We start from the raw sequence: 17339 nt of genomic DNA on the forward strand, positions 1-17339 counted from the left end.
GTCTTATTAATATGTTCTATATGTGTAAACATATTAGCTGTATTTCTCTCTCTCTCTCTGTCTTCTTACCACGGAAGTTTTCTCCGTCTCAAGTCCAAGCTGGATTCCTGTTCTTTGTGTTTTAAGCACTGATTGCTGGCTTGCCAAAGCAGGCCTGAGAGAAAGGAGATTGTGGGAAGGTTGATTGAGGATCACTTTGCAGAGTTTTACTTAATCCTTCTATTTGTAGCCCTGAATCTTTATTCCCTCTCACACACACTATGACTGATTTTTCTGACCCTAAGTCAGTTCAGTTCAATTATATCCAAAGACTAAATATCCTATATCCCACAGAAGGAGGTGGTATTTGTCTGACCTTTCTGTATTGGGAAGGACATGGAGATTTAACTGCTCTATATACAGACTTTTATCTTTTAATCATGCCATGTGTTTTCAGTTCCTACCTTACCTTGAACTTTTGTGATACTATTCCTTTTTTTTTTTTTAATCCACTAAGGAGAATTGATCTTGCTTCTCCACAGTATCTTCATTATAAACAGTTTATATCCCTTTGCTCTCTTGTTATCACTCTTTGTTTTCCACAAGTTATTTGAAATCTCATCTCTTATAGCTTTCTGTTATTAGCAAGAGTTCAGCCAAATTCCATTTTACCAAATGCTCTTCAGAATTTTTACAAATACCTTTTAGCTTTGAACTGAATGAAAGGGTACTTGTTTTCAGGGTGCATCAGTCACAAACACAATTTAGGCAGTAGTGACAATTACCCTTTCCCATCTTTCTTTAAGAAATATGTTGAACAATACTATTACAACTGTGATTGAGGATATAGAGTGTTAGTGACTTAAAAACATTAATTTCCATGATTTATTTTAATGGTTACAAGTTCTACTTTGTGTAATAGCTTATTAAGTAGTTTTAGACTGTATACCTGGTCATATTTTCCTGGAACCTGAACCTGTCAAACCAAAACAACAGGAACAAATCAACTTTTGAAGACTATGTCACATAACACTAAAGCAGTTTGGGATTTTGAGGCTAAGGTCTGAGAGAACAGGATTTTTAGAATAAACTTCATATGTTGGGTTGATTTTATCCTTGAAGCAATTTCAGAAGTGGCCGCTGAGTGGCTGCAAAGGTAAGCAAAGTTTTGTACAGACTTGGAGTAGTAGTTAATACTTTCATTCAATTCTAGAGGGCTAGAACATTGGATTAATGAGAACTGAAAATAGGCCAGGCTTCATAGTTTTTGAATCCCAGCGTTATCTCAGAATTGTTGGGATTAAGTTGATCTGGGATTGCAGATGGCCTCAGTCTTGCTGCCTGCCAGAAAGAAATGCAAATTCTGTTAGAAGGTACTATTACCTAGAACTTAGAATTTTCTCCACTTTTCACATAAAAATAAATGCTTAGTACTCAAATCAGTTATAGTCAGTCATACCAGGAAATAAGCTGTATCCAGGCGTATCCAGAGATTAAGATAAAATAACCAGTAATATGAAACCTGAAATTTAGATTGTTGTAACAACTATTAATATGCTCAAGGAATTAAAAGCAAGATTGAGAATTTCAGTAGAAAAGTAAACTACTAAGAAAAAGCAAAATAGAAATTTTAGAACTGAAAAATAAAGGTGAGAAATCAATGGGTGACTTTAGCAGTACATTTGACACAATTGAAGAGAGAATTAGTCAACTGAACAATTGGTCTGAAGAACATTTTCAGACCAAAGGCATGAAATACAGATAAGAGCATATAAGAGATACTTTGGGCTTGGTGAATAGTTCTAACATGGTGTATTTATGGTTCCAGAGGGAGAGTAAAAAGGAAACAGGACAAAAGAAATAAAAAAAAAAAGGATGACTGAAGAGATGCCTGAGAATATTCCAAATCTAATAAATGAGATCAAGCCACAGATTCTGGAAGCAGTAGGAATCAAGTAGCATAAATAAAAGGAATACTATGCCAAGGCACATCATAATAAAATGGAGAAAACTATAGACAAAGAGAAAATCCTAAAAGTAGTAAGGTGGAAAAGATGTACAGGCATACCTTGAAGATTACCTGGGTTTTGTTCCATACCATCACAATAAAGTGAATCTCTTAGCAAAATGTGGCAAATGCATTTTTTGGTTTCTCAGTGCATATAAAAGTTATGTTTATACTATTGGGTGTACAGTAGCATTACATTAAAAAAAACAATGTATATGCCTTAATTAAAAGATAATTTATTGGGTCTTGTTTCAATGTTGATGGCTTCTAACTGACTAGGATGATGTGTGCAGAAGGTTAGGGTAGTTGTGGCAATTTCTTAAAATAAAATGGTAGTGAAGTTTGCCACATCAGTTGAATCTTCCTTTCACTTGAACACTTAGGGGCCATTGTAGGGTTATTAACTGGTCTAATTTCAGTATTACTGTGTCCCAAGAAATAGCGAGGCCTGAGGAGGAGAGAGATAAAGGAATGGACAGTTGGTGGAACAATCAAACACTTGACAACATTACTGCTTAAGTTTGCTGTCTTTTTGGGCATGATTTGTGGAGCCCCACAACAATTACATTAGTAACATCAAAAATCCCTGATCATTGATCACCATAACAAATATAGTAATAGTGAAAAATTACCAAAATGTGACATAGAGACACAAAATGAATAAGTGCTATTGGAAAAATGGTGCTGGTTGACTTTCTTGATACAGGGTTGCCATAAAAATTTGTAGAAAACACCATATCTGTAAGACATGTCAAAGTGAAGCACAGTAAAACAAGATATGCCTGTATTACCTCTAGAAAGAAACAGAACTCGACTAACAGCTAGCTGACTTGTCAATCAATAGAAATTCTGTCATTAAAGTGCTAGAAAAAAATAACTGGCTGTCTAGAATTCTCCAACCAGCAAACATTGTACAAAAATGAAGAAAAACAATTTTTACTGTAACAGAAGCTAAATACTTCATCACCAGCAGACCTACACCTGAAGAAATTCTGATTTTTCAGGAAGGTATTCAGGAAGGAAGAAAATGTTTCCCAATGGGAGTTTAGAGCAAAGAAGTAGGATTGGGATTATCCTATTTTGTCATTTTTCTCTTTCCTATTTAAATTTCTCCTAAAAGCAGTAAGTTAATAAATTACACAAGAAGATCAACACTTTTGTTAAAATAGGCTTCTATTAGATGATCTGGCCCACCTGTACTCTAGTACAAGTGTTCAGAGCACTTTTGAGCTAGGCTAAGCTAAGCTAAGCTATGATGTTTGGTAGGTTAGGTGTATAAAATGCATTTTCAGCTTAATGATATTTTAAACTTGGGGTGGGTTTATCTAGATGTAACCCCATTGTAAATCAAGATCTGAATTGCTAGTCTTGTTCTTCTTGAAATTTGCCATTGATTCTTTGATGTACTTCAGAGTTGTCTGTGGTACCTTTTATCTTTGTTGAGAGACTTCTTAGGTACTTTTTAAAATTCCGCCATTACTCCGATACACAGCTATGTTTGAAAGCACATGCTTCTCGGCTCTTTTTTCATTTTGACTGCATATTCTCCACTTTCCATACTATTCTTATTTTGTCAGAGATTCAATATGTTTTATTTTTCTGTGGCCTGTCTTCCTTGTGTCTGCACGTAGTGGATGCTTCATAAATTTTTATTAAGTGAATAAATGGATTATCTCATGTATTCATATTGTTTAATTAAATACTTACAGGTTACAAGATAACCAAAATATTTTTCTATAGTTTCTGTTACCAGCTTTATGATATTCCTTTCATATTTAGGTCTTTAAAGCACATCCATATCTATATAGATCTGTATCTGATTCTGTTTCTTTATATATAGTGGGCCAGTTTTCCCAACACCCAGCTCCTAAACAAAACCTTGTTTTACATTGATTTGTGGCATTACCTTTATCTTCTATCATATTGGCTCACACAGCTTTGCTAAGACCTTGTACATTATTGCCTCCTATACAGTGATTTTCAAGGTTTATAAATTGTGACTCCCAGAAAGGAATACGTATTACATTGTAAAGCACTTGACACATATATGTATGTGTAAAATATATACAGTGAAAATTTTGCAAGCAGTATTCTGTGGTGCATTTACTATGCATGACATGTTTTAATATTTTCAATTGTATTTTATTTCATTTTTTTTTAAACAGATATTCACCATGATGACAATGAATTACAAGCTATAGATTAAAAAACAGTTCTAGAAAGCCTTTCCATGGGCATCTTTCGTATGCTGTCATACTCTGTGAGATCAATATTATTGTATGTTGGAGTCAAATTTCTATTATTATAATATGTGTGTCCTTTCTAGACTGTTGTGTCTCCATGAGTATAGAGATAATACGTAATTTCTTCATGTCTTTGTCACTTAGCAACTAGCCCATAAATATATTTGTACTATATTTTTGTAGAATTGATACCTCAAGATAACTCAATAAACATGTCTAAAAAGTTCTAGACTTTGCATTTGTCCACCTTTTTTTTTTTTTTTGAGGAAACTGGTTATTAAGCACCTAAAAAAAGACAGCCTTTAATAATATGATATACAGTAGATATTTTGAATTGTCCACATAACATTTCCTGCTTTCCAATACAATAAGTATTGTTAGTGATCAAGAATAGTGTGTTAGTATATAAGAAATTTGACGTTTTCTTTGGGAGCTAATAGGTCTTGTGCTAGTGGCAACAATCGTCTAAGTAGTATAGTCAAAAATAAATCTCTGAGACCAGTCATATTTTTATGGTTTTGTTAGTAGAATTTTCTCTTAGTTTTTTAAAAATTGTTGTTCTTTTTCAGTCATTATTCAATCTTTTGGAATTTAGAAGATTAGTTCTGAATTATAAGCCTCCGTCAAATGCTCAAGATTTACCCCGAAACCAAAAGGTAAAATTATGAAAGATTTTTAAGCAGAATATGAAAAAAAAAATATATATATATACACATTTTTATATATATATATATATACATATATATATATATATATACACACATATACATATATATATATATCTCATCCTGTTCTTTTGTTTGTGCTTGACTTGGGGGCACTTTGTCTCTTCAAATCTGGAACTGTTAAATTTGGATATCAACCCATTAATCTCAGTTACTACAGTAACTTTCTATTCTTCATCAGTATATTATAAACATGAATTTTTTTCTTCACATGTGTGTCAGTAATATGTCAGTTTTTTGTGTCACTTTAGTAATTGCTTTTTTCTTTTTTTTGGGCTGTCAAATTTCAGTAAACTTTATAGGTTTCAATTTATAAATCAAGGTCTTTCTTCAGTTGCCTCCTGAAAAATTTAATGGGAATAAAAATTTTTTTCAACTATTTGTATAGATGAGCCTTTTAAAAGATTAGTTTTGTGCTGGTTGTCTTTGTAGTGCAAATCTATAACTTCTATTTTGTAAGTTAATGCTGTTAGGCAATATAATGTGACAGAGTGCACAGATAATCTGGGCTAGATTGCCTGGGTGTTCTGGCTGTGGACCTAGGGTTTGACCTGTCTATTTAGTTTCCTTATCTGAAAGCTGTAAATAATAATAGTTTTTATTTTATAGAGTCATGAGGATTAAATGACGTAAAACATACAAAGGGTTTAGAAGTGCCTAGTACGCCGTAAGTGCCTCAGATGATGTTACTTACTGTGTTCATATTAGCTTTTCAAAGATAGGGCTGATGCAGAAATTTATACTTAGTGAAAAAAGTTAATTATGGAGATGATGTATATAAATGTTTAGGGCTTTAGGTACCTTGTCATAAAGAAATTGTAGCCCTAAAGGGGACTGGTTTCACAAAGATGTTAAAATTTTAGGTTTCAGTAAATTGGTGAACTTTGTGTGACTAAACTGTATGAATGATACATAATTAAATCATGTGTTTTTTTTTTAAATATTTTATTTATTTATTTGACAGAGAGAGAGAGATCACAAGTAGGCAGAGAGGCAGGCAGAGAGAGAGGTGGGGGAAGCAGGCTCCCTGCTGAGCAGAGAGCCCCATGCGGGGCTCGATCCCAGGACCCTGAGATCATGACCTGAGCCAAAGGCAGAGACCCAACCCACTGAGCCACCCAGGCGCCCCTCATGTTTTTCTTTTAATGTGTAATTTGAAAACCACTTGTTCTACAAACATGGAACATTAGTAATACAAGCTAGTGGGAATGTAACAATTTATAGCTTGCTTTTGCTATAATCTCTGAGCTAGAAAGCATCAGGCTGGTAAACAAGCCATTTTCGAAAAGGGAGTCAACATCACTTGACAGCCCCATGACAGACCTTCAGAGAAATTAAGCAAAGCCCCTTCACTCATTACATTTTTCCATGAAACTTTTTGGACTATTGCTTCTCTTTATTGCAGCTTGTTAATAATCACTGTTCTCTCTTTTGATATCTCAGTTGAAGTAGATTTATAATTTACATGACATTATTTGGAAATAGTGCTTCTAATTATATATTCATATGTATCTTGACCTTTTCTTTTTTGTTTCTGGATTTTAGTGCTTTACAGAGTTAATTTATTTTATTCTTTAAAATGTTGAGTAAGACCAAGTCAATTTTTTATTTCTATTTAAAAAATAATTGTGATGTCCATTCTTACATAACAGAGCTAGTTTTAAGATTGTTCAGCTGATTACTAGGAAAATATATAAATCCAATCTTCAACACCTTTCTGGAGAAATTTGTTTTCTTGCAGTGGAAGGGGCAGCATGTCCAGGGGTCCCTTCAAGTTAAGGAGTCAAAAGGATCTCTACTTCCATTCTGAAAAGGATACTTATTTAGAAGAATTCTGTGCAGTTTTATAAAAGATGGTTCCGTAGATGAGGTTATTCTTTAATCTGGCATGGTGACATCAATACATGCTATAACTTGACATTTCTAAACAAACAGGTGTGACCTAGAGTAGCTATCAGCCACTGATTGGTGCTACATTCAACTGAGGTGATAAAAGACACAGGTTTTTGAAAAGGTATTAATGTGACTTCTTGCCACTTATCATTTAATAATAAATTTATGTGCAACTAATGTAGTGTTTACTGCTACACTGAGTTTGAAAAATAATGTGCTAAGATATAGAATACTGTGGGGATCACTTTGGTCAGATCACAGGGATGTCATTTGCATGCATTGCTAATTAGGATTTTTTTTAAAGATTTTTTTTTTTTTAAGATTTTATTTATTTATTTATTAGAGAGAGCACAAGCACAGGCAGACAGAGGCAGCAGAGGCAGAAGGACAAGCAGGCTCCCCGCTGAGCAAGGAGCCCGATGTGGGACTTGATCCCAGGATGCTAGGATCATGACCTGAGCCGAAGGCAACCGCTTAACTAACTGAGCCACCCAGGCGTCCCTTAAAGATATTTTTTATCAGTAGGTGAATCAGTCATGAATGTTATATACATACTGAGTGAGAAAAGAGATGTAGTTTTTGAAGTCAGTTGGTATTTTAGGTAGGCTTGGTTATTCTAGAGGTTGAAACTAATTTTATACATAAATACTTATCGTGCTGTTTGTAATTTTAATATCTAGGAGAATTGTGAGGTTACTAGAAATTTAAAGATGGGTTCTCACTGTAAATACCTCATCCCTCCCTAAACTCCCACACATAGTGTCTTTTCTCTTAAAAAGTCACAAACTGATGACAAAATATGTTAAATGTTGAGTAAACAAAGATGCCTAAGTTCATAATAGAGGTAATGTCCTTATAAATAGCTAAAGCCTTATTACTCATAAATTTATATTAATTAAAGTCTCGATTTAAGGGCAGATATTTTCAAATAAACAATATTTCCACACTTTCCACTACTCAGAGATGAGAAGCATATGAACAGGGAGAATGTTGAATACCAGTGAGCAAATAGTTGAAGGAGTTTTGAATTTCACACATAACAAGGGCATTTTGGAATTTTTTTTTTTTTTTAGCTATGAATAAAGTAACAAGATTGGATTTATAAGTTTCAGTAAATCTTAAAGGATTCAAAGCATACGAAGTATGTTTTCTGACCACGGTGTAATTAAGATGGAATTTGACAACAGAAAGGTATTTAGAAAATCCCCCTGATAGTAGGGAAATTAAGTAATACACCTTTAAATAACCCAGTAGGCAAAGAACAAGTCAGAAGGGAAATTTTAGAATGTTTTAAACAATAAAAATTAAAATATGATATACCAAAATTAGAGGGATGCAGCTAAGGCAGTGGTTAGTGGAAAATACGCAAACTAAACACACTAGATAATAAGAATGGTTTCAAATTTGTGACATTTTTGCACATCAAGAAATTAGAAAAAAACACACTAATATTTGAAAGTAGGAGAAAGAAAATAATAAAGAGCTAAGTCATTGAAATAGAAATGAGAAAGTAGAGAAAATTAATGGAACCAAAAGCTGCTTCTAAAGGTCAGTAAAATTAATGAATTTCTAGGTAGACTGAGCAAGAAAAAAGAGGGAAGAAACGAATTAGCAAAATAAAAAAAAAGAAAGAGAAGGACATTACTACATATTCTCTAGAAAATTAAAGAGAATAGTGGAATATTATAAACATAATATCCTTATATTACATTAAAAAAACTGAATTTTTAGTTAAGAACCTACTCAGCAAAAAATTCAACAGTGAAGTAGTTTACTGGTGAATTATACCAGATATCTAAGGAAGAAATACTACCAATTCTCTATATGTTTTTCAAAAAACTTGAAGAAAAGATAAAACTTCCCAGTTCTTTTTGGGAGCCCAGCATTACCCTGAAACCAAAATAGAAGATGTTTCAAGGAAAGAAAACTAAGACCAATATTTCTCATAATACAGAAGCAAAAAGTTGTAGCAGATTTTTAGCAAATTGAATCCTGAAATACCAATAAAGGATGCTACTTCATTGGCAACTGGGGTTTATTTAGAACTGCAAGATTGATTTACTGTTCAAAAATCAGTGTCATTCACTGTGTTAACAGAGAAGAAAAACCAGATGATTATCCAAGTAGGTAAAGAACAAAAATTTGACAAAAACTAATGTATCTTAAAATCTCAAAGAAACTAGAAATTGAAGAGTTTTCTTATCCTGATAAATATTGTTTATGAAAAGTCTACAACTAGTATAATACCTAATGGTGAAAAATTGAATGCTTTGATCCAAAGATCAGGAACAAGCAAGGATATAATTCCAAACCACTGTTTGGAATTACAGTAACCTGGAGTCCTTAATCAGTGCTGTAAAGTGAGAAAAATAAATAGACGTGAAGATTGGAAAGGGAAGGAAAAAGCTTTCCCTTTGTGTATATGACTTGATTGTCTGTGTGGAAAATTCTAATAAACAAACAAATAAAATATGCTAGAACCAAAAAATGACTTCAGCAAGGTTGCATGATAGGAGGGGAACATGCAAAAATAGATTGTATTTCTAAATACTAACAACACACAATGGGAAATTCAAATTAAAAAATACTTTATGTACAATAGCATAAAGTATAGACTGTTAGGGGTAAAGTTTTATGGCAAATGACAAAGTATTGCTGAGAGAAATTAAAGGAGAGATGTTCAAGGATCAGAGGATTCAGTATTGTTATGATATCAATTATCCCCAATTTAATCTATAGCTTTCAGTGCAATCTCAACCATAATCCCAGCAGGCTTTTTCATAGGAATTTACAAATTGATATAAAATTTATGTGGAAAAGCAAAGAATGTAGAATAGCCATAGTAATTTTAAAAAGAAAGACAATATTGAAGGAATCAACTCTCAGGCATTCTGATTGGTGAAAAGATAGTTCTGTAGATAAATGGAACAGAATAGAGTCCAGAAATAGACCTATATATATAGGGTGAGTTAATTTCAATTAAAATTGACAAAACAATTTGAAAGGAAAATCCTTTAAACTAATGGTATCATAGAAAGATAATCTTCAACCCTTACAGAACACATTTATTTTTCAAATATATGGAAAAATGAATAATGGATGATAGATCTCAATGAAAACTAAAACTATAAAATGTTTTGAAGAAAACAGAAAATTTTAGTGTCTTGGGTTAAGAAAAGATTTCTTTTTTCTTTTTTTTTCTTTTTTTAAGATTTTATTTATTTATTTGGGAGAGAGAATGAGAGAGAGAAAGCATGAGAGGAGAGAGGTCAGTGGGAGAAGCAGTCTTGCTACCGAGCAGCAGGGACCCTGATGCGGGCCTCGATCCCAGGACTCCAGCATCATGACCTGAGCTGAAGACAGTCAGTCACTTTACCAACTGAGCCACCCAGGTGCCTGAGAAAAGGTTTCTTAAGTAAGACTAAACAAGGGCACAAATCATAGAAGAAAATACTGAATAATTGGATTTCATCAAAATTAAAAAATTGTAATTTTGGAAAAACTTACACAAAATGAAAAGTGAAACCACAACTAGGTGAAAATATTAGCAAAACATATGTGAGATAAAGGAATTGTGTCTAGACTATATATAGAACTTGCATAACTCAATAATTAGATAATTTACTACTCTATTAGAAAAAATATTTGAACAGATATTTCACCAAAGAAAGTGTGAAGACTGTAAATCACTATAGGAAAAGGTGCTAGACATTATTAGTCACAGGAATATGCAAATTAAAACTAGAGGTGCCACATTGGACCCACTGGGAGAACTGGTTAAAAATATAATTCAGGGGGCACCTGGGCGGCTCAGTTGGTTAAGCCACTGCCGTTGACTCAGGTCTTGATCTCGGAGTCCTGGGATCGAGGCCCGCATCAGGCTCCTGGTCCATGGGGAGTCTGCTTCTTTCTCTGACCTTCTCTCTCATGCTCTCTCTCTCAAATAAATAAATAAAGTCTTAAATAAATAAATAAATAAATATATATAAATAAATAAAATTCAGGGCACCTGGGTGGCTCAGTCGTTAAGCATCTGCCTTCAGCTCAGGTCCTGATCCCAGGGTCCTGGTATCGAGTCCCACATCAGGCGCCCTGCTTGATGGGAAGCTTGCTTCTCCCTCTACCACTCCTCCTGCTTGTGTTCCCTCTCTGGCTTTGTCTCTGTCTGTCAAATAAATAAATAAAATCATATATATATACGTATATACGTATATATATATATAAAATTCATATCCAAATATTATACAATGTGGACCTAGAATTCCCATTATGCTGTCAGTGGGAACATAAATTGTATAACGCTTCTGTAAAAATAGTTTGGTTGTGTCTTAAAGACATCTGCATACAACCTAGGCCCTCTCCAAGTTTTTATTTAAGAGAAATGAAAACATATCCACACAAAGATACTTAAAGTAATATCCACAGCATCTGGAATAGGTCACTTGATAAATAAGTGTAGGATATCCATACAGGGGAACACCACTGAGCAAAAAAACAGAATGAATCGTTCATGTACACAGTCATGTGGAGGAACCTCAGAATAATTACTTCTATTTTAAGAAACCAGATTAAAATGAGTGTGTAGGATATGGTTTGATTTATATAACTTTCTAGAAAATATAAAGTGACCATGGTTGCTTTGGGATGATCAAGGAGGGGAATAAGGGTTGAAGAAACTTGTGGGGTGATGGGCAGTTACATTATTTTGACTGTGTTGATGCTTTTACAAATGTCTACATGTCTGAAGCTCATAAAATTGTGTACTTTATAATGTATAGTATATTGCACATCAGTTATACCTTGATAAGTCTTTTTAAAAAAAGACTGATCATGTGGTTCTATTTTTGTAATTTGGCCAAATTCAGGAGCTGCATTTAACATCAATTACAGTTTTGCCTTTTGAAATTCAAAAATATTTTCTAGCCATGGAAATTGGCTGAGAGCCAAAATGTCTTATTGTCTTATATATTATATTAATATCACTTTTCCAATATGCTTCTCAGCAGAAATTCATTTATTTTTCAAAAGCCATATATTTCATCCTTGTTCCTTAAAAAGGAATGCCTCAAGAAACTGCACTGATGTAGCTGTGGTGATAAAAGAGAAATTTTTCTCAGGAAATTTGGGATATTTCTGAGAATTGTTTTTTGGATTAAAGTTCTTTGTGTTTGGGGCACCTGGGTGGCTCAGTGGGTTAAAGCCTCTGCCTTAGGCTCAGGTCATGGACCCAGGGTCTTGGGATCGAGCCCCGCATGGGGCTCTCTGCTCAACAGGGAGCCTGTCTCCCCCTCTCTGCCTGCCTCTCTGCCTGCTTGTGATCTCCCTCTCTGTCAAATAAATAAATAAAATCTTTAAAAAAAAAATTCTTTGTGTTTACACCTTTAAAACCCAATATTTGTATAAGGCAATTGTGGGGGAGTAGAAAGTACAACAGAAAAATCATAGGTTAGTTTTCTTTCATTTAGAACTTTTAAACTTCATCATTGATGATGGCATTTTTTAAAAAAGATTTATTTATTTCAGAGAGAAGGTGAGTGAGGGGATGGGAGGGCATGGGGGCAGAGTGAGAGAGAGAATCTCAAGCCCACTGAACATGGAACCCTTCTCAGGGCTTGATCTCAGGACCCTGGAATCATGACTTGAGCCAAAACCAAGAGTCAGTCATTTAACTGACTGAGCCACCCAGGCACCCTGATGATAGAATTTGTTATACTTAAATAATACCCATCTTTTCCATAAATTAGTATTTTCATTCAGACAATGCACTTTGTGGTTGCTGTAATGGTATATCGTTTTTGGATCAAGTGACAAGTATTTGGAGTCAATTGTTTTATTCCTTTACACCTGTTTTTTAGGACTCCTTTTTCTAACGCATATTCTAGGGACAACTGTTTCTACATTGATTATATTATTTTGGACAGCAAATATACACATATACATATATACCCGTACAGTTTTATGATGTTGAGAACACCAACCATATATACTCTGGAAATGTTTTTCTAATATTTAAATAGACATATAAGCTTTATCTGTTAAAATTGTTATTGCAAGAGCTAACTATAGTAAGAACTGCTTGTTTTTTTACCATAAATTATTTCACTGAGGTATGTGAATTATATTCTTTAAAAAAATTTCCCTCTTGTTTTAAAATAAATTGTTCATGATTGATAATATTGGGTTGTTGGTTTTTCTAGAGGGTTTGGTGAGATCAGATGTTCGTAAGAATTGAATGCCTGCTTTGTGTAGCAGAAAGTTGCGGAAGAAATACAGAAGTTCTTGTGTTTGAGAAGTTTACAGTCTTATTGAGAAACAAAAGTTGAGATTTCAAAGGAAAGCTTGAAGGATGATACATTAGTTTAATATTAGTATCTACTCTAATTACTTATTAGACTAATATTGTCTGATAATTCAGGTCATCCCACAAAAGTACTAGGTGGTGATTCATTGCTGAGTGGAAGACATTCGTTTTAGTAGATGTGGAGTGTGAAGGAATCATTGACTTGGCAGGGTCTGGGAAAGCTTCATGGAGGAGGAGGGCTCTTTGTTTAAATGGCCTTATTGAGGAGAAGTCCTTAAAACAGTGCCTGGCACCAAATTAGCACTCATTGAATGTTGGCTCTTGTTATTACTGTCCACAGCAGCTGGGCTTTGCTGAATGGAAAGGATTATAATAAATAGACTTGAATGAGGAAAGGATATTCTTGGCTGGGTAATAACGTGATTATCTATGAAAAAGTGGCGTTTGTGCTGAAATTGTGAGCTAAGCCTAATCCTCTGCTGTTTTCACCCTGGAGCCCTTTGAGTGTCCTGGGTCACAGCATTCTTCTTTAATTTTGATGTAGGGGTACTGGACTCCTCCCTAATTGATATTAGTTACATTTTTGGTCTGTTAGAATGAATATCTGTTAACCAGTAAAGATTTTATTAATCTTCACTTAAGTTTTTTTCCCCCCCAATAGGAGCATCGGAATTTGCCTTTTATGCGTGAGCTGCGGTATCTATTTGCACTTCTTGTTGGTACTAAAAGGAAATATGTTGATCCATCAAGAGCAGTTGAAATTCTTAAGGACGCTTTCAAATCAAATGACTCCCAGCAGGTAGCTCTTTTGTACTTACTTATTAACATTTGTGTTTTATTTAATCTGATCATTCCTTAAGCAGTTTTTTCAGAGACACATGAGAATTGAAGATGTTGTTATTCCTCTTTATTAAAAATAAGTTGTAGCCCTTTAAAACATTGTTTATTTGGAAGATTTACTTTAAAGTTAAGAAAAAAGTAACAGTGTTCTTGAAATGTGTTAAGATAAATGAAACTGTAATTTATATTGTGATAGAAATTAATTAGTGAAAACATTGGATAAAATTAGGAATGTTCACCAATGTTAGTTGTAAATCTTCACGAATGTGTGATAAACCCAAGGCCAGTGTAGTATACATGCTTTTGGTATGCCTATTTTTGTTGGCATCAAGTAGTTTCCTTAATTACAGAGAACTCTGAACTGCATTAACTTTGTTATTGTTGCTTTTATTTTCCAATCTTTGTATAGATCTCATGTTGAGATCCTTACCTTATTACATCTTCAAAGACTCATATTCTAAATAAGATTACATTGTGAGGTCCCAGGTGGACATATATTTTGGCGGGCCGCTATTTAACCCAGTACAGTTGGTATGGATATTTATAACTGGATTTTTGTGCTGAGCTTAGTTGTCTTTAACTATATGGCTTTGGAATAATTTCCTTAAGTTTCTTAGATCCAAGTATCAGCATTTAAAAAAAAATTTTTTTAAGCTTTTATTTATTTATTTGACAGAGTGAGAGAGCACAAATGGGGAGCATTAGAGGGATAGGAAGAAGCAGTCTCCCTGCTGAGCAGGGAGCCTGATTCTGGGCTTGATCCCAGGACCCTGGGATGATGACCTGAGTGGAAGGCAGATGATTAACCATCTGAGCCACCCAGGCGCCCCAAGTTTCAACATTTTGCATTTTAAAGGTCAATGGATTGACCCAGCTGCTCTTTAGAAAACTTCTAGCTAGAAAAATATATGATAGTAGATTTGTTTAATACTTGGGGGTTTTTGATAAATAAAGGCGATTGTTTACACTGATTCATCTGTCTTTGATGAACCAGTCTTAGTAGGATTGGTTTATTTTTTTCTCCTTAGGTTTCGGGTGAAACTGTTTTCTGTGTTCTACCTCACATTACTGAAAGAATTATAGTAGTTGATGAATACAGCTGCCACTGCCTATTCCTGTTTTTCCATGTTAGGGGAACTAGCACTGAAGGAAGGGATGGCAAAGGGTGATGTAAGTGCTAGTTCTGAATGGAGAATTCATTTGAAGGTCATGATATGGTAGACTCAATAGTCAGGGAGTCAGTGATTAATTAAACGAAACCTTCCAGTTTAACATACCTTAGTAAAAGTGGATGTGGCTGAAAAAGTTGTGTGTAAAAGTTGAATTAAGAAAATGAATTGCTGGGGCGCCTGGGTGGCTCAGTGGGTTAAAGCCTCTGCCTTCGGCTCAGGTCATGATCCCGGGGTCCTGGGATCGAGCTCCACATTGGGCTCTCTGCTCAGCAGGGAGCCTGCTTCCTCCTCTCTCTCTGACTGCCTCTCTGCCTACTTGTGATCTCTGTCTGTCAAATAAATAAATAAAATCTTAAAAAAAAAAAAAAGAAAATGAATTGCTGAAAAACATGTCTTCCTTCTAAGAAACCAGTAATAATCTTTAAATAATGAAGAACTCTTTGGTAATGTGGGTCCTTTATTTTATAAGATTTGTTAGAGAACTCTTTTGGGAGTAATAATTATTTTTAAAAATCTCATTTGTAAATTAGAATTTATATATTTATGTATATAAAATATTGTGTATATTGTATATAACATAATAAATTTATGTTTATTTTCCCATAGTGAAACTTAATCACTGTGATTATCGATATGATGCTTATTTTTGTCAGATACTGATTTTATTCTCTGGTTAGGTTAAGAATATTTCTTGTATTTGATGTGAAACATTTCGCATGATATTTTTGTGAGGAGTCACTAATTTATGTTTGAGGTGACTGGCTGTAAGTTTTATGTTGCAGTATTTAGAATTTTTATTAGTAGGCTGAAATATCAATAAGACTTATTTTTCTTTCCACAGCAAGATGTGAGTGAGTTTACACACAAATTATTAGATTGGTTAGAAGATGCCTTCCAAATGAAAGCTGAAGAAGAGACGTAAGTTACCATGAAATTTAGTGATGGGGTTTTAGGAGATTGATAAATAACACTCATTTTTTTTTTCCCCTTTTATCTGTGTTTATGTCTATCAGTGTCTACGGATAAACAGAAAACCGAGAGATGTTTGGGAACCCAGATGTTACCTGTATTGACAAGTTGTTTGAAGTTTGTGGACTAAATGCTGCGTAGCTTTAGAGTTCTATTGTAAGATTAAAATCTTGCCAGAAAGATCTAAAGAGCAACCCCTAAAAGGGCTAATTCCATATGCCCAGTTCTTTTCCTTGGACTCAGTAGTCTCTTTTTCATGAAGAAAAATGGGTTAGCAGTAGGGCAGGATACCAGGAATGTTCCTTCTGATGAAGTCCTTTCAGGTGAAATCACAATGACAAGGATAATGAAGTTTCTCCTTAACATTTCCTAGCTTTTTATTTTCTGTCCATCAGGTTGAACCAACAAGACTTTGGTTATTCAAAAGAAATTGTACACTTTCAGGATGGTCCTACTCCCATTCCTATGAGGCCACTCTCCTAAGACCAACCACTGGTTCCTTTGTGTATCTTTATGAAACGTTGGTAGATCATTTAGGATTTGCCACTATAGACGCTTTGGTCCAACAAGATGCAGGTAAAAGACCTGCCTAGAAGGTCTTCCTTCTACCTAGAAGACAGGTGGAAATCCAAGGCTAAAAATTCTCTCCCTTCCCTTTTTTATTTTTATTTTTATTTATTTATTTTTTTTTTTAAGATTTTATTTTTATTTATTTGACAGAGAGAGAGAGATCACAAGGAGGCAGAGAGGCAGGCAGAGAGAGAGGAGGAAGCAGGCTCCCTGCTGAGCAGAGATCCCGATGCGGGGCTCGATCCCAGGACCCTGAGATCATGACCTGAGCCGAAGGCAGAGGCTTTAACCCACTGAGCCACCCAGGCGCCCCCCTTTTTTATTTTTAAATTATGGCTAGCTTTACTGTTCAGGAAAAACATTATAAAAGGCCTGCAATGAGACTAAAGTAAAAAATAATCTACTTATACAGTGTTAATCAGTAAAAGATACCCTCAAATACTAATATAGATATAGATTTCTTCCTTTCATTTTCCATTCTCAGGGGGGAAGTAAGTTCCCATATTATATTCCCTTGTTGTTGTTTTTTTGTTTGTTTGTTTGTTTTTGTTTGTTTGTTTTCCGGAGAGAGAGGGACAGAGGGAGGGAGAGAATCTTAAGCAGGTTCCACGCTCAATGCCAAGGGTCTCATTCTTTGGG

At 34.4% G+C, this 17339-nt stretch overlaps 1 protein-coding gene across 2 annotated transcripts in view; it reads left to right on the plus strand.

Moving 5' to 3' along the window:
• Nucleotides 1-17339, plus strand: part of LOC111148491 (ubiquitin specific peptidase 25) — a 134071-nt gene that overhangs the window by 51002 nt on the left and 65730 nt on the right. For both annotated transcript variants that reach the window (XM_022505076.1, XM_022505086.1), the window contains exons 6-8: nt 4800-4886; nt 13811-13948; nt 16003-16079. In XM_022505076.1, coding sequence (XP_022360784.1) covers nt 4800-4886; nt 13811-13948; nt 16003-16079 — 302 coding nt within the window. The remainder of the gene's footprint in view (nt 1-4799; nt 4887-13810; nt 13949-16002; nt 16080-17339) is intronic.

Source organism: Enhydra lutris, unplaced genomic scaffold (genome assembly GCF_002288905.1).
Source record: "Enhydra lutris kenyoni isolate GAN:26980312 unplaced genomic scaffold, ASM228890v2 scaffoldscaffold2, whole genome shotgun sequence".
NCBI lineage: Eukaryota > Metazoa > Chordata > Mammalia > Carnivora > Mustelidae > Enhydra > Enhydra lutris.